This window comes from Protobothrops mucrosquamatus, unplaced genomic scaffold (assembly GCF_001527695.2).
Source record: "Protobothrops mucrosquamatus isolate PMUCROS unplaced genomic scaffold, P.Mucros_1.0 scaffold2421, whole genome shotgun sequence".
NCBI classification, from domain to species: domain Eukaryota; kingdom Metazoa; phylum Chordata; class Lepidosauria; order Squamata; family Viperidae; genus Protobothrops; species Protobothrops mucrosquamatus.
The window spans coordinates 68344-90038 of NW_015388493.1; the positions used below are offsets into that span (position 1 = coordinate 68344).

Below are 21695 nucleotides of genomic sequence, written 5' to 3' on the forward strand. Positions count from 1 at the left end.
CACTGTGACAAAATGTCTGTGCATCTGGATTTCCACAAGTGTATCACAAACACCACAGATGTCACAGGATTTTTAAAATGTGTTTTCAGCAGTCCAGACTAAAGGAAAAGGTTTACAAATGTGGAGATGTCAGGGAAAAGTCTGAAGGTCAATGTTCTTTTGCTGAAGTGCATCTCTGACGAGTACGTTACTCTAGTCCAGGGCTTTTCAACCAGTGGTGCGGGTACCACCTGTGGTACATTGGCACCTGGCAGGTGGTACGCGACCATCCTAGAAAAGTGGTAGCGGGGGAGGGGAATGAGCTGAACCGGTGGCAGCACCGCACAAGCCTGAGCGAGAGATGGCATTTAAATTTAAATGTAAACACCTCCTACATATTCCAAAACGTAAGAGCTCTTACCAAATCCTTTCATAGCCTTGCGCAAAATCTCTGCGTCCCTCCCTGCGTCAAAGTTAGGAGCTGGTTGAATTGTTCCTTGCATGCTCTGAGTTAATGCTGCAGGCTGAGAATGGAAATCTGTGTTATTACAAAACTTTATTCTTATTAAGAATTTGTTCGATTTTAATAATCAAATATTATTACACTATGGCAAAGTCAGCGGACCAGTGAAATGCCCTGGTTATAATTTACTTGGATTTCAATAAGGGCATTTAATAAAATAGACCACAGCCTATTACTTGATAAGACAGAAAGATGTGATTGGAGAACATCACCACCAGGTGAATTCGTAACAATTGCACTCAAGTCTCAACTCTATAGTGAACCTGGCTGCAGCCATTTTTCTCGTTTTAGGTTGCCACAAGAATGGGAGGGCATGCAGAGGATTTTTACTGTCCCGTGGGAACCACCGCCATGAGCAGGACGAGAGAAGTCTAATTGGTCCAAACAGGAGCAAGCTGTCCAAATTTCCTCCCTGCCCTAACCCTTGTCAATGCTGTTAACATCGAATGTTATTGCTTTGACAACATATGGAGAGGCAGCCATTTTCTTAACTTGTGCATTACTCTTAAGAGTTAGAATTAGATGATACTGGGGGGGGGGGAAGAATGTGTATGGGAATTAGTTAGACATAACAAGATCATAGTAGTGTGTGATTCAAGGTTGTTTGAAATAAGAGATGATAAGAAGCGGTGGGCTGGAGATCTGGAGGGAAAGTCTACATTTCAAACTAATTGGAGAATGTGATTTATGACCGTAAATTAGAGGAGGGAATTGTGCTTTGATACTATGTGTTCAGGGGAGGGGAATCCAGATTTTGGCTTGGACTATGCGATGTTTTGCTACTCAAATAAAGATTCTTTAAGGTAAACAATGCCTCGAAGTTCTTTGAACAGTTTCATCTGTCGGAACCATGACACCCTAAGCCTGGAGGGAAGAACTTTCTGGCAGATGCTTGGTCTAGAATGCCCCAATATAAGAGCTGCCGAGAGGAGGTCATTAATTCCATCATTCCTCTGCCCCAATCAGCCTCTCAGGTAAGCACGAGAGGCCAAATGCAAAGGAGATCCAATGAACCAGGTAATCAATTAACGCAAAAGCTCAGAGAGGAACTAAAAACAGATTCTTGGTCCAGCTACAATAGATCTCTACTGATCTATCGAGGTGGTCTAGCCTGGAAGGGCTCTAAACTGTACCTTCCAGAATTCAGGCCCTCCAACATAGTCATGATTCAAAGCAAGCTGGTCGTTTTGGATTTTGAAAACTTTGCATTTGGTGCGGCGGCAGTTTTGGTGGCCAGGCATGAAAAAGGGATTATGTACAAAACTGTGCTACCTGTGCCGCTATGAAAAGGCCTTCTGTCAAGTCTTGGGAAGAAATAGCCATGGACTTTATTGTAGAATTGCCAGAAAGCAGAGGGAGCACAGTGATCTGGACCGTCATTTATCTTTTCTCGAAGCAAGCTCATTTCATCGCTTGTCCAGGACTCCCGTCTGCCCAGAAGCTAGCCAGGTTGTTTTTAAAACACATCTATCGACTCCATGTGGCACTGAAATGGATTATATCAGATAGAGGAGTTCAATTTATTGCAAAATTCTGGAGGGGGTTTATAAAACTCATCGGATCTACCCAGCGGCTTTCACCTGCTTTTCATCTGAGCACGAATGGATCAGCTGAACGTACGAACGCAATGACATAATGATGTTATGTTAATTACCAACAAACTAATTGGGCGGACCTCCTACCTTTCGCCGAGGTGGCGTACAACAACACTGTACACAGTAGCACTGGATTTACGCCATTTAAAATAGCTACTGGTCAGGATTTTGTTCCTGTGCCCGAATACCCCCAGGAACCTTCCGCTTCTCAAACCTTAGATCAGTGGGTGACCTCTTTTCAAGCGGTTTGGGCCAATGTGAAAAAAGCTCTAACCCGGGCTGCAAAGACATACAAGGAACAGGCTGATAAAAAGCGATCTCCTGTGGGGGAGAAGGTTTATCTTTCCACCAAATATCTAAGATTAAAATTACCGAGTAAGAAATTGGGATCTACGTTCCTTGCCCTTTTCCCATAGTCAAAATTATAAATCCTGTGACAGTCCAATTGCAACTCCCACGACTATTAGGGAAAGTTCACCCTGTTTTCCACTACAATTTGTTAAAATCGGTCACGGAATTGTCCTTGCGGCCGGTTCCCAAAAAGGCACCTGGCCCCATTCTGGGTAGAGGGAGAGACTCATTATGAAATCAAACGTATTCTTGACTCTAGATTGTATAAGGGTAAATTACAAAATTTGGTTCAGTGGAAGGGCTACCCTTTATTGGAAGCTACCTGGGAAAAAGTGCAGATGTGAAAGCAGACAGGTTGGTTAATAAATTTTATGACAAATATCCATATAAACCAAGGGAGGATTCTTAACTTGCATCTTGTTTCATTTGCAGGACCTGCTTTCTTCCTAGGGGGCCCAACTGTCAACCTGGCTGCAGACATTTTGTTCATTCTTGCCACAAGAATGGGAGGGGTGCGGAGGAGGATTTTTACTAATTTAAACATTTTATTGTCCTGTGGGAACCAAGGTCATTTCTATCTGTTAGATGGGGGGCATGAGCATTTAGTTAGAAAGCATGCCAAACTTTTTTATTGGGGAATGTAGCTGATTGCATAGCATTAGGGTGGGAATTTCAACTTTGTAATATTGTTTCTCTTTGAAGGGGATTTCAGACTTGGTTTCACTTTTGACCGTGCCAATACTATGTAACCAATAAACATGTTCTTTGAGGAATCTTCAAGCTTCGGAGTTCTGATTTGTTTGGTCTTATCTATAGGAACAATGACAGTAGTCCTTACTGGAACTGCATTGGAAGTATGCAATGGGGTACCCCAAGGCTCTACCTTAGGCCCAGTACTTATCAACATCTTCATCAATGATTTAAACAAGGGGATAGAAGAGGAACTAATCAAATTTGCAGATGATAACAAGTTGGCAGGAACAGCCAATACTCCAGAATGAAGATATTGAAGGATCTTAACAGATTTGAACACTGGACCCTATCTAATAAAATGAAATTCAATGGTGAAAAAAGTAAATTTCTACATTTAGGCAAGAAAAACCAAATGAACAGATATGGAATAGATGGTACCTAGCTCAATAGTAGTGACTACGAGACTGCTCTTGGAATCCTAATGGACAATCAGTTAAATATGAACCAGCAGTGTGCTGCAGCTGCTAAAAAAACCCAACATAGCCCTAGACTACATTAACAGAGAGATAGAATCAAGATCACATGAAGTATTAGTACCACTTTATAATAGCTTGGTATTATACTTGGAATGTTGCATTCAGTTTTTATTGCCATGATATAAAAAAGATATTGAGACTCTAGAAAGAGTACATAGAAGAGTAACAAGAGTGATTAGGGGACTGGAGGTTAAAATATATGAAAAATGGTTGCAAGAATTGGATATGTCTAGTTTAACGAAAAGGACTGGGGTGACATGATAGCAATGTTCCAATATTTGAGAGGATGCCACATAGAAGAGGGGGTCAACCTATTGTCTAAAGCACCAGAAGGCAAGACAAGAAGCAATGGATGGAATATAATCAAGGAGAGAAGCAACCCAGAACTAAGGAGAAATTTCCTGACAGAACGATTAATCAGTGGTTTTCCATTCATCACCCTCCTTAATCTGGATCCGGTAATAAACCTCTCTTAAATCCAGCTTGGCAGGGGGGGGGGAAGATGGGCAGTTCTTGGCATTCCCCCCCCCCACGGCACCCATCTCCTGGGCAACAGGAATCATATCCTTTACCTCCAGCCTGCCGAACTTCTCCTTCAGCTGTTCGAGTGAGGGGCTGTGGACTGCGGACTGAAACCTCCACTCTCCAGAGTCATCCCATCCCATCAACCCCTTTCCCTTTTTGCTATCCGTAGATGAAGAACCCTGGGATGGTAGCAAGAGAAGCTCCTCTCCAACAGTTACAGGAGTGCTCCTGCACTGAGAGGCAGCCTCGGCTTGAGAGAGGTCTGCCAGGATCATAGCTCCTTCCTGTGGTACCAGTTTCCCAGATTGGATTAACCTGGCTTTGGGCCTGCCGGTGATGCCTCCTCGGTGGCTGGAGCACCACTTTACGCTCCGACAGCCAGAATTCCATTGCGGCTAGCAGTGGTTTCACACTTCTCCATTTCGAATCTTCGCTGAGTCTTTACCACTCTCCCAAAAGTGAGTGCGTAAGCAGTCGGGGCCCAGCACCCCGAGAAAACAAAGTTTTAATGTCATGGTTCCGACAGACAGAGACGAATAAAGCAGAACTCTGAGGCTTACAAATTCCTCAAAGAACTTGTTTATTAGTTACAAAGTATCGGCACGGTCAAGAGTGAAACCAAGACTGGATACACAATTTTCCAATACAAAATTAAATGTTCCACCCTTAAAAGCTATGTAAGCAACTACATTCCCCAGTATGATTATTTGGCGGGCTTGTTATGCAACGCCCAGTCCCTAGTCTCGGGAGCAGCCGATGACCTTGGTTCCCACAGGACAAAATATTATTTTGATTAGCGAAGCACCTGGGCAGCCCCCCTCGCTCCGTTCTATGTGGCAATCTAAAATGAGAAGGAAAATGGCTGCAGCCATGCTCATTTGTAGGGTTGTCACAATCTGCAAAATTAGATGTTTCACTGAAACAATTCACACTAATGAATTTTATAGCAGAAAATAACATACCTGCTGGGGTGTTGATGGTGTTCGTCCACCAGGATACCCAGCTTTAAAAGAAAAATATAACTGAGATACAATTCTTATATGTAGTTAATATCTTAGATGCATAACAGATTATGACTAAACATCAGGGTTTATAAAAGAGCCTGTGTGAGAAACCTGTACCTCTCTTTCAGAACCAACTATTCATTTGATATTACAGCCTGGAGTGCTCTAATTTTTTGCCCAAGATAATTTTCAACAGTAACTGATTACACTTGGTTACAAAAAAAATAGGAATAGAGTTAGTAGTAGATCTAGTGCACCATTGAACAGGCTATGATTCAAGGGAATTACTATGATTCAAGGGAATGGGTCTGTCTAGTTTGGTGAAAAGAAGGATTAGGGGTGACATGATACCAGAGCTGCCACAAAGAAGAGGAGGGTCAACCTATTTTCCAAAGCACTAGAACAAGAAGCAATGGATGGAAACTAAACAAGGAGAGAAGCAACCTAGAACTAAGGAGAAATTTCCTGACATTGAGAACAATTAACCAGTGGAACAGCCTGCCTTCAGAAGTTGTGGGTGTTCCATCACTGGAGGTTTTTAAGAAGAGATTGGACCACCACTTGTCTGAAATGGTATAGGATATCCTGCCTGAGCCTGCGGTTGGACTAGAAGACCTCCAAGGTCCCTTCTATCTCTGTTATTCTGATATTCAGTGCTTTTAGCAAGACAGAGAAAGACAGTCCTACGTACTGTCATGAAGCCAATTTATTATAGCTGAACAAATGTTATTTATATCAAATACATACTACTGCTAAAATCTGTGGTACTTGTAGACACACATATTGCACCAAAGCAATATAATCTATAAAACACAAATCAGGAGTCCCAATACCTGTCAACAGTAAAAAAAAAGTATGTACATTTTCCTTGATGCATTTGATTTTTTAATATAAAAAATCATTTAAATCAGATTTTAGATTAACTGCTATAGGGTTTTTTGTTCTTTTTTTTTTTTAGCTTAAATTATTGTTTCCTTTCTCCTGACAGTGAGAACAATGAACCAGTGGAACGGCTTGCCTTCAGAGGTTTTAGATGCCCCATCACTGGAGGCTTTTAAAAAGAGACTGGACGGCCATTTGTCCAGAATGATATAGGGTCTCCTGCTTGTGCAGGGGGTTGGACTAGAAGACCCCTAAGGTCCCTTCCAACTCTATTATTCTGTTATTCTGGAATGCCATAGGCTCACATGCTGCGTCTTCCTAATTTCTGTACCAATTTTCTTTATTCTCGCGTGAAATATTGCACAGATGCATTTCCACTGAGCATTCTTTGTGATCAGCTTCTAAGTCACTTTTAAAGGCTACATTAATCAGCAACCACACAACTGATTCCAAAATTAAGCAGAAACACCAGCAGACGACGATGGAGCTAAGCCTGTGTACAGATGCTGTTTCTTGAATCCATGTCTAAGCATGGGAACATTTATTAGGCTGTAATGCATTTTACTTCTAAAGAAGCAAAAATACGATCACGGCTTCTTCTTATTTGGATTATACCTGGTATTTGGGCTGGACCACCTCCACCGTAAATTTGGGATTGAGGCTGTGGATAGCCAAAACCAGAGCCAGAGGGAGGTACTCCGAAACCAGCATCTGGAAGAAAATGCTTATTACTTTGCAGATAAAACTAAGACGCCATGCTATTATAACTAAAATATTTAAAAATACAATTTATGCAAAACAATCCTTACCAGCAAAAGCTGTTTTCTAATTGCGGCTTCTCTTATCCACACTACGCCATACTACCCACATTTTATATATACGTGAGACAGATTTTTTTTCTTTTAAAGTTTTATGTTAAGGTTTATCTTATTTGTAGAGCTTTTTCCTAATATATCTTCCAAATAGTCAGCTTGTGATATAAGACCGGGACTGGTCCAGGGCATCAGATATGCAGAAGCTTTAAACGTGACCAGGACTTGATCAATACTTGATTAAGAAACAAATAACTGGTATGTATTTAGTGTTTTCCCTCTGTTTTATTCTCCTAACAATCCATTATTGTTATACACCAGGGGTGTCAAACTCAATTTCATTGAGGGCCGCATCAGCATTGCGGTTGCCCTCAGGGTGCCAGGTGGGTGTGGCCAGGGTGGGTGCGGCCTACTGGGTGGGCGTGGATGGTGTGGGTGTGGCCTACTGGGTGGGTGTGACCAGCTCTACATCGTTCGCATCAAGGGTGCCTGTGGGGCCCTGGGCAGGAGTGGGATAGATCTGAGGGTCTCTGGCAGAAGGGGGTGGGACCAGGGCAAGTGCCAAGGCATGGTCCACTGGAGGAGCCTCACTGTTCCTCTCAGGCCTTACGGGGGGGGGGGTATGGAGCTAAGACTGAATGCATTTCAGCATAGATGGCCACCACAAAATTGTACATTGGCTCCTAGCCGGCCTGGGCCAGGGCCAAGGCAGAGGGGGCCGTTCCCTCACTGTTTCCAGGATGGCTTCGCGGGCCACATGAAACCACTTCGCGGGCTGCATCCGGCCCCCGGGCCTTGTGTTTGACATGTCTGTTATACACTGTGATACAGCAGGATAGCAGTCCTATTACCTGCTTGCTTAGATTTCTTGAAATACCAGACACAAACATTCAGCACTCGAAAACCCACACTGCAAACAGCACTTGGGAACATACCTCCAGGATAAGTTGGCATGCCACCAGGCTGAGGTAGTCCAGGGTATCCACTAGATGCGGGAGGATACCCACCAGGTGCAGTTGGGTAGCCTGCAAACCCTGGGAATTCCCCAGTTGGTGGAGCTACATTATATTCACTGCCCCCCACAGGTGGGAAGCCTCCAGGCCCCGCAGGGTAAGCATACTGATTAGCAGGTGGATATTCCTGTCCTGTAGGCTGAATAGAAACAACCAATCAAGTATTAGCATACTGGGAAACAGACTCTATTACTCATTTAATTAAGCAGCATAGGATCTACACATGTTATAGCCAGCATGGTAATTACTGAAAATTCTGGGACTTAAGTCTACATGCCTGGGAAGCATCTATCCTGGGGTTGGTTCCTTTACAACAGATATGTCAAACTCGCAACGTCACGTGACGTCGCACGACATATCGGAGCTTTTTCCCTATTACTGGCAATGGGGTGGGCGCGGTTTCGTCGTGACCCGTCCGGCCCGCAGGCCGACAGTTTGACATCCCCTACCTTACAATGATAAAGATGCTTTTGGACAATCTTTCTCATGTGCAGTGTAGCTCATTATGGCAATTTTATGAGACATTTTGAGGGTGTAATTATTCCTTAATCATCAGTTAACATTTTTGTTACAGGATAATCTGTCCCTTCTTCTGAATTCAGAATCTTATGTGGAGAGGGAACTTAGCTCAGCACACATCTCAGCTATATTTTTAGTTACACAAGCCAAGAGTAAGTTCTGCTCAATTTTCCTCAGGCCTATTTTTTTATCTGTAAAAAAAATGGGGATGACAAAGACCAGACTTGACTCCCAGGTTGCAAGGGGTTTTGCAATTGTAATATTGTGAGGAAAATGCTTAGAAATCCCATTTGAGGGAGCACTAGGGGCCATCCCGATACATTTTTGTATGTGCATGTCCAACCACAGAATCTATTTCATCATGCCAATTTGTTCATTATCCAGGCACAACCACATTTGGATTTTCCTCGTCATGCTCATCTCCCAGTTAAAAAGTCCTAAAAAACTATTCTTGTACATGTTCAGCCTCAGTCACGCTTAAGATCCTTTCCTGACAATATATTTCCCATTCATGTTTCAATTTCTTCTATAAAAGTCCTTTCTCTTTTATTCTACAATATATTACAAGCCTCCTCTATTGTCTCTTGCCACTGAGATCAACTTGATAGAACTTAGCACAGGGGTCTTCAAACGTGGCCCTTTTATGACTTGTGGACTTCAATTCCCAGAATTCCTCAGCCAGCTGCGAGTTGAAGTCCACAAGTCATAAAAGGGCCACGTTTGAAGACCCCTGACTTAGCACAATGTCCCTTTAAACTATACTCTGCATTTCAGCAGGATTGCAGCTCTGCTGTTTTCAGAAGAATTTGTCAAATGTAATCAGGAAAGGTGCATAAACACATTCTTTTTTTGCTATTTCAAAAATGTAAAGAATAGAAATGTCTTCCACTTATTTTTCGATATTGGGCAGGCTTTATTGGAAAATTATATCTGTAAATATAATTTCCCTCCTGTAAATTTTCCCAGAAAGTTATATGCATTTTCATTTATTTTTTTTTTTTAAAAAAAATCAAATTCTAAAAGAGCCTATTGCTAGAACCTTCATGGAATTTAATAGGCTTCATTTATTCACTAAAAATCTAAAGTGCTTCCACATTCCACCAAATAATTGATCAATTAAGAAATGGACAGAAAATCTTAATGGGTAGAATGTCTCTAATTAAGATGGATGTTTTACCAAAGATGCTTTTTCTGTTTCAGGCATTACCAATACAGGTAGTCTTCAACGTACGATCACAATTGAGCCTAAAATTTGTGGCTAAGTGAGAAATGTATTAAGTGAGTTTTGCCTCATTTTACGACTTGTCTTGCCACATTTGTTAAGTGAATCACTGCAGTTAAGTTAGTAACACGGTTGTTAAGTGGCATCTCCATTGACTTTGCTTGCCAAAGGTCGCAAAAGGGGATCACATGATCCTGGGACACTACAACCATCATAAATATGAATCAACTGACAAGCATCCAAATTTTGATCACATGACCATGGGAATGCTGCAATAGTCGTAAGTGTGAAAAATCGTCATAAGTCACTTTTTTCCATGCCATTGTAACTTTGAACAGTCACTAAGCCAGGGGTAGGCAACCTCGGCTCTTTTATGACTTGTGGACTTCAACTCCCAGAATTCCTGAGCCAGCATGGCTCCACTTGGAAACCTCTCCCTTTCCCCTCAGCGTGGCTGGCTCAGGAATTCTGGGAGTTGAAGTTCACGAGTCATAAAAGAGCCAAGGTTGCCTACCCCTATCCTAAGTCCTCCTGTTCTAAGCGGTGAGCCTCCTAGACCAGGGGTAGGCAACCTTGGCTCTTTTATGACTCGTGGACTTCAACTCCCAGAATTCCTGAGCCAGCATGGCTCCGCTTGGAAACCTCTCCCTTTCCCCTCAGCATGGCTGGCTCAGGAATTCTGGGAGTTGAAGTCCACGAGTCATAAAAGAGCCAAGGTTGCCTACCCCTGCACTAAGCAAAACTGCTGTAAGTCGAGTACTACCTGTACTTGCAACTGATACTCCATTTAAAGAATGGCAGATGGATATTTGTAAGTGAATGTGGCAAGGGAAGAAACCAAGAATGAGATACAAATTATTGCAAGATGCTAAGGAAAGAGGAGGTTTGGGTTACCAGATTTGAAACTGTATTTCAATGCTTGCTGTTTAGTCTGGCTAAAAGAATGTGCCCTATGCCCCAGACCTTTCCCTTCCCCCTTCCCCTCCCTTATTTCCCTACTGGGTTTTTTTTTTTTTGTATTTCTGTATTTTATATTATAAATTAATAAATTATAAAAGAGAAAAAAAGAAATGAACAGAAAATCATCGCCATTTATAGTTTTTTTTTTCATAAATAGAATGTCTGAGGCTTTATTTTACCAATCTCAAGATAGATTCAGACCAAATTGTGCCGCCATTAGTTTATTACATAAATTGCTCAATTGTCTTCTTTTTTTTTAACCTTGGTTTCCCCAGCCCCCAGCATATAATAACCAAATCAATACTTGCAGGATAACCAGGAAAAGATGGGTAGCCTGATGGAGGATATCCTGGGTACGACATTCTGTAAGGTAAGAAAAAAAAAAAACACTTGACACCTTCTGTAGAATTTCATCATTTCAAGCATTGGAGCACTAATGAACTCACAGAAGGGAGAGAAGAGGCAATATAAAACTCCTTTTATTCACATCACTTTTTAATTGTATATCTATGTGCGTGATATACAGTAAAACTTGTTAATAGTAATAATTTTTATTTGTTTTTAAATTTCTTCAAGTGAATGCTTTACTTTTTTAGGAATTCATGAAAAAAGGAAGGAAGGAAGAATAGTCTGAGATTAATTCATTCAATTGGTTATATTTTGGCTATATTATAAATGAATCATAGCAAGCATATGTCTGCCTGACAGCTGGTTGCTTACCAAATGTTCACCAAATACCCAAACAGATAAATACCCAAACAGATAAAAAACATAAAGCCCAGATTTCTAGGCAATGGGAAGTATTTGCAGACACCAAAATTGTAAACAAGGGCTATGCAAAACATTTCAAAGAAGTGCTCTGTAATGTACAGTTTAAAAAAAAATCTCTCTTGAAATTATTAATACATTAGGGTTTCTTGGAAGGCCCACATAACTACGCTAAAGGCCATTCCCAGCTGTCTTGGTACACATGTGGAAGCAACACCACTTAATTGGCAATCCCAATGAAAGTGCTGTTTGCATATTCACACATACGTACAGACCACTGAGGACAGCTTGCAAAGCTGCCACACAAATGGTCGTTGCAAAACATACGAGTATTTTAATGCTTCTGACAGGGATGCTATGTCCAAGCACAATCCTAACGATCACTTTAAAAATGCAAAAGTATAAAGCTTTAAGATCAATTTTGTTGGGCTAAGCCTAAGAATGACATACAGTGAGGGGGGAAATTATTTGATCCCCTACTGATTTTGTACGTGTGCCCACTGAAAAAGAAATGTTCAGTCTATAATTTTAATGGTAGATTTTAACAGTGAGAGACAGAATAACAACAGAAAAACGCATTTCAAAAAAGTTATAAATTGATTTGCATTTTAATGAGTGAAATTAGTAGTTGACCCCTTCGCAAAACATGACTTAGTACTTGGTGGCAAAACCCTTGGTGGCAATCACAGAGGTCAGACGTTTCTTGTAGTTGACCAGCAGGTTTGCACGCATCTCAGGAGGGATTTTGTCCCACTCCTCTTTGTAGATCCTCTCCAAGTCATTAAGGTTTCGCGGCTGAAGGACGAACCTTTAACTCCCTCCACAGATTTTCTATGGGATTAAGGTCTGGAGACTGGCTAGACCACTCCAGGACCTTAATGTGCTTCTTCTTGAGCCACTCCTTTGTTACCTTGGCCGTGTGTTTTGGGTCACTGCCATGCTAGAATACCCATCCACAACCGATTTTCAATGCCCTGACTCCTTGAGGTTCTCACCCAAGGTTTGATGGTACATAGCTGCGTCCATCGTCCCTTTGATGTGGTGAAGTTGTCCTGTCCCCTTAGCAGAAAAACACCCCTAAAGCATAATGTTTCCACCTCCATGTTTGATTGTGGGGATGGTGTTCTTAGGATCATAGGCAGCATTCCTCCTCCTCCAAACACAGCAAGTTGAGTTGATGCCAAAGAGTTCGATTTTGGTCTCATCTGATCACAACACTTTCACCTCTGAATCATTCAGATGTTCATTGGCAAAATTCACTTTAATCTCATCTCGTTCCCTTTATAAAAGACACCTGGGAGCCAGAAATCTTGCTGGTTGATAGGAAATCATATACTTATTTCATTCATTAAAATGCAAATCGATTTATCACTTTTTTGAAACGAGTTTTTCTGGATTTTTCTGTTGTTATTCTGCCTCTCATTGTTAAAATAAACCTACCATTAAAATTATAGACCAATCATTTCTTAAGTTGCATTGCAAAGCCACATAGCTGAGAAATATTGTAAAAATGGTAGGAACTGCATAACCCAAGTGACGGTTTGCCACGGAACTTTAAAAGAGGATTAAAAGTCTCTCCTTCTGTGCTGATTCTACTAAAGAACAATCGGTTCTACTTCTAATCCATTTTATGTCAACAATGGAAATCTGACAAAGGTGCAACCTCACTTTTCTCCCTCCGTTTCAGCACTTTTATTAGTTGCAAACCATCCTCATTGGTGAGTCCACCCAGTATTCCATTGCAGCCCCTCAAACCTGAAATTACATCTTAGATGATGAGCCCCACAGTACCTCAACCGCCCGAACTCCCTCATGATCGAAGGTGAACACTCCAAAATTAAAGACATTATGAATTCCCGTAAGCACCGAAGGAAGATACCGTATTTACTCGCATGGACTTTCCCCCTTCCGAAACCGAGTGGGTTGACCACGTTAAAGCCGCCAGACTCCTAAAATGCTTCCATAATCAGTGTCCCAGTAACCTCGCTATTTAATTGTCTTGTGCTTCTCTTTCTCTCTCCGTTTTATTATTTTTCTGCTCTGCAGGACTAACGTCTGTGTTCAAGGGGGGGCAGCATATCAGGTCCACCATCACCGGCGTGTGCCTTGCTGCTGTCCTGCCATTAAGAAAGGGGGATGGAGGGGGTTTATTGGGTGCTATTGCTGTAACGTCCAAGGCCGTTTTCCCGGAGAATGGAATGTTACCAGTCTGACACCTCAGAATTTCTCAAAACATCTTACGGCAGGGGTGTCAAACTCAATTTCATTGAGGGCCGCATCAGCATTGGGGTTGCCCTTGGCGGGGCCGGGTGGGTGTGGCCAGGGTGGGTGAGGCCTACTGGGTGGACGTGGATGGAGTGGGTGTGGCCTACTGGGTGGGCGTGGCCAGCTCTACATCGTTCACGTCAAGGGTGCTTGTGGGGGCTTGGGCAGGAGTGGGACAGATCTGAGGGTCTCTCGCAGAAGGGGGTGGGACCGGGGCAAGCGCCAAGGTATGATCCATTTCTTCATTCCTCACAAAAGGTGACACCTCCCCAGCATGCACCTAGGGGCAGGGCCGACACGGCAGTGGCTGGTTCCTTGCTGTTTCTAGACGGCCTTATGGAGCTAAGACTGAATGTGTTTCAGCATAGATGGTCACCACAAAATTGTACATTGGCTCCCGGCTGGCCTGAGCCAGGGCCAAGGCAGCGGGGGCCATTCCCTCACTGTTTCCAGGATGGCTTTGCGGGCCACATGAAACCACTTCGCGGGCCGCATCCGGCCCCTGGGCCTTGTGTTTGACATGTCTGTCTTACGGGCATCGTTTTGGCTGGCTAGGGGACTAGTCGTGGGGGGAGGGAGTGGGAAAAGGAAAGAATAGCTTTATATTTTGAGCAGGAACACCAGATTCCGTCTGACTTTACTGCAACCAGTTTCTTTCAGTAGAAGTTCCTCTACCTCAACCAAATGGAGGCACAAGTCTTACTTTCCTGACTGGGGAAGACCTGACACAAAAATTGTAAGGAGTGTGGGCATATATGGAATGGCAAGTGCCACTTGACTGCCTAAGGAGGCAGAAAAAAGCCAAGTTCTTTAACCTGATCACGGTCATAGTAGTGTGTTTCAAGCAGCTGACTGGCCACAGAACACTGCGACTGCAGTGCTTGCTACACCTTGCTTCCTTGATCTTTTAAGTTTTCTTTCCTTCTCCTTTAAACCTTTATTTTTCTTTCCTATGCTTTGTTTTGCTATTCAGCCTGAAGACAGAGCTGAGGGAAAAAAGCTCTTTCTCTTATGCAGCCTGCAAAAAGGGGGGGGGGGATAAACTGCATTAGAAGATGAACAATTTCAATTCTGGCTTCTAGTCAAAATTCTATCATTCTGTAATTAATCCTCTTTCTTGGCTCCATCTGCAGGTGCAAAGAATGGTCAAATTGATGAAATATTAAACGATTGGTTAATCCTGCTCAGGCCTCTTCAATCTTTTTCAATCAGCAACATTCCTCTGAAAAAAGGCTTGTATTATCAGTATTAGTTCTCAGTAAATATATTTTAAATATTTTTTTATATAAGCATTATATAAAAAATTAACTTGAAAGGCTGCTGTATCTGTAGTACTTCCAAGAGCCAGCATAACTGGAGAAGTACACTGTGCAATTTGTTTGTGATGTAAAATTCACTGGCAGCTACCCCAGTGGTACAAATGTCTTAAGAAAAAGTTGGACAATCTGTAGCTTGCATGGTGCCCTCAGAAAAAGTGCAAGCAGGCCTATCTGGTTTTCCTGCTAGCAAGTAGATCAGTCTACCAACGGAGAAGAAATTGTAGCAGAGAAGCGGGGATTTTCAGCAGCTCTGCTTAAAAAAGCACAATGTTTTCCCCGTGGTGGTGCTGAAAACTGAACTGAAAAAGCTTCTTGGTTGAATGAGAAGCCAAACATCTTCAGGGGGGGGGAGTCCTTTTGACAAAATACCTTTGGGACAACCATGATCTGGATGACAGGGAATTTCCATAGACATTTGCTGAAAACGGTATTTCCCAGAACAGCTGCAAATCAAATTCCTGGGGGTGAGGAAAATTATCTCCCTTAGCTCAAAAACTTCCTGAAGGGAACAGGATGGATGTGCGAAGGCGTTTCCATGCGTTCACAGATCGACTTTATATTTATTTATAAAATTTAGTTGCCACAACGTCTCTAGGGAAACAACCTACTCTAAAGAAGGCTGCTGACCTGTCTTAGAGCAGCTATGTATTTTAAGGAAGGAGAAACCAGCATATTGTCAACGAAGGGATTAATGACTCACACATTCTGATTTCTACTAGCTGCCAACACCCTAGATCAAATCAAGGAGAAAAAATAAAACACAAAGAGAAGACTGTCCCGATTAAGTGCTTCAATTTAGCACGCTATCATTAATTTGCTCATTACATAACGAGCCTCGAAGAGAAAAGCGGCAAACACAAGAACAGACTGTCCCGATTAAGTGCTTTAATTTAGCATGCTATCATCATTCGTTTGCTCATTATATAACAAGCGTCTAAGAGAAAAACGGCAAACTCAAGAACAGCAAAAAAATGAAAGGCCTTGAATCATTTTCACCTCTGCGCTGACTGACTTGTACACAATTTCAGGCGCTTTTATTCCACATTTTCACTTCATGAATGACTAATATATTCACAATGAGAAAGTTGGCTTAATGAGCCGAAGGGGGCTTCAAATGGAAACAAGGAAACAGGCAGCCGAGTGCATTTAGCTGGTTATAGCAGGAGGCACCCTAGCCTCACTAATTGGGACATTCCCCCCCATAAAATAGCACTATTATTATTATTATTATTATTATTATTATTATTATTATTATTATTATTATTATGGATCATCACACAGTCAGCCAGATGTTCAGACTGGATTTAGCATTTTGTCTACCTATCGAGTCCTTTCCCAGGACCTGGGATAGGCAGATGTGGATGTTTGATGGTATTATAGATATCGTCGCAGGATGGAAGCAGTTCCTAGTAAGGCCGCCTTTTGCAATTGACTAATAGCGAATTTGTCATTATTATTATTATTATTATTATTAGTATTATTAGTATTATTATTAAAGAAGCAAAGATCCAGAAAACTAGGGGCAGGGACACGCCCTGCGAGAGAAACCTGGAAAAGGAGGGAAAACGGCCGTCTCTGCAAGGGGTCGTCTCTGCCGCCTCAGACGGAGCGCTTCTTCCCGGCTCGGCCTCCCTTACCCCCGGCACTCGCCTGCAATGTGGCTAAGAACCTCGGCGTCCCCTCCGACCACCAACGCGCAGTTAGAAGAGCAAAATGGAGACGGGCGAGGCGAGCCTGTTCCGCCCTTTCCTGGTCCGAGGGCAGGAACGTTTCCGCCCCGCCTGCCTTCCGCCTTCGCTGGGCAACGCGAAGGCGAAAGCGGCTCCAGGCAGCTTCGCCTCCGGAAGTACGAACTTCGGCATTGGGCTGCCCGTCCTCGCCCCGGCACGGAGCCGGGCTGCGAGACTAGCGCCGAGAGGCCGGCTGCGCTCCGACGCCTTGCCGCCTCTCCTCGGGGACTGCGACTCGGGAGCGCCCATCTTCCTCGAAGGAGGGCGGCGCTGCCGCAGACCCTCGCTTGGAAAAAAAAGATCGGGAATCAGCTGGATCGGGAATCGGCCCTGTGATTTAGGCCCTGCGTCCCCCATTCGGGAGAGAGAGAAAGGGGCGCTTGTCTGGTCAAACTAAGGATGCGTAATTTCCCCGCCCGCAGTTTTGCTTGTTATATAGTTAGATGAAAACTTTAAGTTTTGCTTCGGCGTGAATAGATTCTATTAAACCGAGGAAACAGGATTTATCTTAATGTTTGGTTTTTTTTGCAAGGGAGCAAGAGGAAAATCCACTGAAATAAAAGCACACTTGGCACGTAACTATAGATCTGCTCTTCTTGGCAATGCTGTGCCATCAAGGATCTGAATCAGACGTTCAGGTACAACCAAAGTTAAACCCAAATTTTCTGTTACTAAGCGAGAGAGTTGTGCCCCGTTTTACCATCTTTCTTGCAAATAATAATAATAATAATAATAATAATAATAATAGAAGAACTGGAGAAGATAACAAAATACAAAGACCTACAAATAGAAATAGAAAGACTGTGGCAAAAGCAAGGGTACTACCACTAGTAATAGGCGCCTTGGGTGCAATCCCAAAACAACTGGAGCACCTCTTGGACACCATCATCGGCATTGACAAATTCGCCATTAGTCAATTGCAAAAGGCAGACTTACTAGGAACTGCATCCATCCTGCGATGATATCTGTAATACCATCAAACATCCACATCTGCCTATCCCAGGTCCTGGGTAAGGACTCAGTAGGTAGACAAAAGGTCAAATCCAGTCTGAACATCTGGCTGACTGTGCAATGATCCATAATAATAATAATAATAATAATAATAATAATAAAAAAAAAAGTTGGAAGGGACCTTGGAGGTCATCTAGTCCAACCCCCTGCTCAGGCAGGAAACCTTATACCATTTCGGACAAATGGCTGTCCAGTTTCTTCTTAAAAACTTCCAGTGTTGGAGCATCCACCGCTTCTGGAGGCAGGTTGTTCCACTGGTTAATTGTTCTGTCAGGAAGTTTCTCCTTAGTTCTAGGTTATTAAGTGAATCATTGCAGTTATTCAATGAATCTGGCTTCCCCAGTAACTTTACTTGTCAGAAGGTTGTGAAACATTATCACATGATCCCAGGACACTGCAACCTTCATATATATGCCAGTTGCCAAACATCTGAATTTCGATCATGTGACCATGGGTAGGATGCAATGGTCATGTGGAAAACAGTAATAAATTACTGTTTTCCGTGCTATTGTAACTTCAAATGGTCATTAAATGAATTGCTGTAAGTTGAGGAGTATTTGTATTGAGCTACACAATATCTGCATGAAACTTCTGTCATATTCCAACTCTCATTTCTGTGTATAAAGTAAATTCAGATCTGATCATCTTTGCCTCCCACACCTTGAGAGACAGGTATCTGTATAATTTTAAAAAGCACAATTGAAAAAAAAATTAGAATGAGAACAGATTCAGGTAAATAGTTCCAGTCCATAGGAATTGTATCAAAATAAGTGCAATTTGGCAAAAAAAGTGTATAATAAAAGATTAAGGATAAGGATTTGTGATGACAGAAAACTAAATAGCCATGATTTTCTTAAAAAACCCACACAAAACTCAATTTGGCTATTATCCTAGACACCTTTATGGTAGCTGAATGACAATCTCTGCTTTAGTTTTTGCTATGTACACATGTATACAATCTTAGTGGCATAATCAAATTTGAAGAAACCATGAACTTGATTTTCTATTTTTCATTTCTTCCTTCATATTTGAAAATGGTAAAAAAGAAAGGAATAGTCTTTTCTCTGGCTTAATCAGATTAAAACTTCTGCTACATTTGGATCGTGTGGGGTCCATGATTCAAATGAGAAGGCGATGCCACTTCCCAACAACATCCATGTTTAAAATGATTGATGATGCATGACGTCCTCCATGCTGTATAAAAGCTAAAACTCAGGCATCCTAAAGGTGATGCAATGCTATTCAAGCAGAATCCTGTAGTGGCTACAAAAGCACTACAGCAGTGGTGGTGAACCTATGGCATGGGTGCCAGAGGTGGCACACAGAGCCCTCTCTGTGGGCATGCGCATCGTCGCCCCAGTCCTAGGCCTTCAGCTGGGTTTTATAAAACCTTTTCGCTTTAGGCCTCCGCCGCCATGTGCAAAAAAAAAAAAAAGGTTCAATCAGTCAATTTCAACTTCTCGCAGGAAAACAAAAGTTCTTGCAAAGTTGGAATTGATTGAACTTTTTAGTCCCAGTCTGCCGTTACCACTGCAGCCACGCCCAGCCAATGGGCCACGCCCACCCAATGGGCCACACCCACCCGGCACTCGACGATGCATAAGTGGGTTTTGGGTTGCAGTTTGGGCACTCGGTCTCTAAAAGGTTCACCATCACTGCACTACAGGCTTCTGCTTGAAGATGCAGTAAATAAATAAATATTGTCATTGGTGTTTTTAATAGACATCAAGAACCACAGCTCTGATTTCTTCTATTTCTTTTTTGGGTGTATTATACAGTACTCCTTGATATTCTCCCTTTGTTTTCTACACATAATTTATCCTGAATAGAAACTTGAGTATTAACAAAGATGTGATTTTTACAACAATAACAAAAAGAAGCTCAGGGCTAGTGCCAATTCAGATATTCTTGGTTGTGTTATTACCTAATCATTGGCCAGCTTCATCAACAAATGACAACATTGGTTGAGAAAATAATATATATAACATGTACAGGGATATCTTCATACAGGGACAGCTTTAAGATTGAGAGGCATAGAATTGTGTCTCCTCAGAATCCTCATCCGTTTATTAAATAGCCCTAGATGACAGCTGGTAGCAACAGGTATTTCTAAGCCACTATCTGAAGGGATAAGCCACGGTGTGAAGACCCAAAAAGTTTCTGCAAGAAATGGCTTGAGACCTCCAACCCTCTACCTATAGACTCAGCCATTCCACTACAGCATTATCATCAAAGGCAAAGAAGCAGGCATTACCAAATTAAACACCATCTGGTTTAGCGTTCTGTTCCCACAGCAGTCAATCAGTATCTGTGGAAAGGGCCAGCAATAGTACCTCCCATTTATATTCATCACTGAAGAGTAAAATCTTGAACAAGACCAGATCTTTAAGATCAAGATGCCAATTCTATTCCCCTATCTGGCAGTATTGCTACATCAGGAGCTGTGTACAGGGAAATAATGTTTGGTTTATAATTCAAATTCCAAACACATCTACGGAGCATCAATCCATGATAGAACTATTATTCATATATAAAGAAATATATCATGATCATCTGACCTCATCCCTGCATTAATCACTAGATCATCTTCCACTTTCTCACTAGATAGCCAAGTTCTCAAGCTTCTACTCCTGAAAGGAAAATCCTTGAAGTAAGGATATCTGTTCTTGCTCAAGGATTAAACTCCCTCTCATGAGTCTCTCCTTCCTTGAGACCATCATTCCATAACAGAACAGTCATTGTTTTCATTTCCTCCAGGTCAACTACCTAAAGGAATTTCCCGAGACCCAGGATGCTATTTTCATTTAAGCACATACCTACAATTTCTGCTGGCAAGTTGTGGTACTGTGATACAAGAATGCATTCATTAGCTTTCACAGCCTTGTTAATTTTCTACATTCATAGCACAGTTGAAACATTGGTTATATGAGAACAATTCTCCTTCTGCCTTGCACTTCAACAAAATCTTGTTGTTCATGATTTTTTTAATCAACTTCAGTCCCACAAGTCTCTATCCTAAAAGAAAGTAATCTGTAAAACAGAGAATGCGACAGAGATTAACTTTTTTTTTCTACAATGCCTTTTCCTACACCCATCTAAATCCTAAACATACTATGTAGAAATGAAAGAAACGTAGTCATTTACTAACAAGAAAGCAAAGCTCTTCGTATATTTTGAATGACATTTTGAAAAGCTTATTATTTTTAATGAAATTATTCTTTCTTTCCCGCTCGAAGCTGATAAATATTTTCAAAAACAAATTCAAATATATTTCCCAAGTAGAAATCAAGGATCCCTACACATTTATAGAACTATGTTAATAATATACAAGCAAGACAGGAGCTTAGCAATTCCTTGATGGTTTTTAATGATCATCACCTTTCTGATCATACTTAGAAGAGGAAAAAAAGTGATGAGAAAGATTAATTCAGCAGTCACTTCAGAAGATAGGATCCAATTACAAAGTCTAGACTGTGCAAAGAAGTTCCACTGTTTCTTTAGGTGGTCTTGTTAATAGATGGTTAAGATTTCATTACAGGTTTAAGATTTTTTCATTGAGTGCAATCTGCGACTGGGTAAGATTTGCCAAATAGGTTACCATCAGCAGGTCCTAAAGAGGAAAAAAATATATATATTTAAGATTCCTTACATTGTGCAACACTGTTCAATGGAAACAATAGAAACAAATCTGTAACTTTGTCCGATCACTCATACCAATAAACAAACATATTTTTAAAACTTCCAATTCTAGTGGCATAAATGATCTAGAGGGAATTGAAGGGGAACTCTGCCGCGCCCTCAAGACATGGCTATTCCAGCTAGCGGGGCTGGCCTGAGGGGTATTTTAGATTGGATTTTAATTGGATTTTATATTGGGTGTTAACAAAAATTTTAAATGAAACGGCAAAATTAATATTTCTTTTAATTATATTTTAAAACGGTGTTTGTAGGGTCTTTATCTGTTTTTAGCTTGCTGTAAGCCGCCCTG

The 21695-nt window shown here is 41.8% G+C and overlaps 2 protein-coding genes across 4 annotated transcripts in view; both read right to left on the reverse strand.

The window, feature by feature from the left end:
- The window catches only part of ANXA7 (annexin A7), a 29000-nt gene extending 12282 nt beyond the window's left edge, over positions 1-16718 (reverse strand). Inside the window, exons 1-6 of one of the 3 annotated variants that reach the window (XM_015824939.1) lie at positions 16617-16718; positions 10923-10977; positions 7836-8052; positions 6704-6799; positions 5165-5205; positions 401-503 (exon numbers count right to left, since the gene is read on the reverse strand). In XM_015824939.1, the coding sequence (XP_015680425.1) occupies positions 401-503; positions 5165-5205; positions 6704-6799; positions 7836-8052; positions 10923-10976 (511 nt within the window). In that variant the 5' untranslated portion in view covers position 10977; positions 16617-16718. Of the gene's footprint in view, positions 1-400; positions 504-5164; positions 5206-6703; positions 6800-7835; positions 8053-10922; positions 10978-16514; positions 16574-16603 lie in introns of those variants that run through there. The other 2 variants (XM_015824942.1, XM_015824941.1) reach the window with 2 other exon arrangements.
- Positions 16719-21049: 4331 nt separating this feature from the next.
- The window catches only part of LOC107295627 (eukaryotic translation initiation factor 3 subunit F-like), a 3456-nt gene continuing 2810 nt past the window's right edge, over positions 21050-21695 (reverse strand). Inside the window, exon 3 of the mRNA XM_015824943.1 lies at positions 21050-21317. Within this exon, the coding sequence (XP_015680429.1) occupies positions 21240-21317 (78 nt within the window). The 3' untranslated portion in view covers positions 21050-21239. The remainder of the gene's footprint in view (positions 21318-21695) is intronic.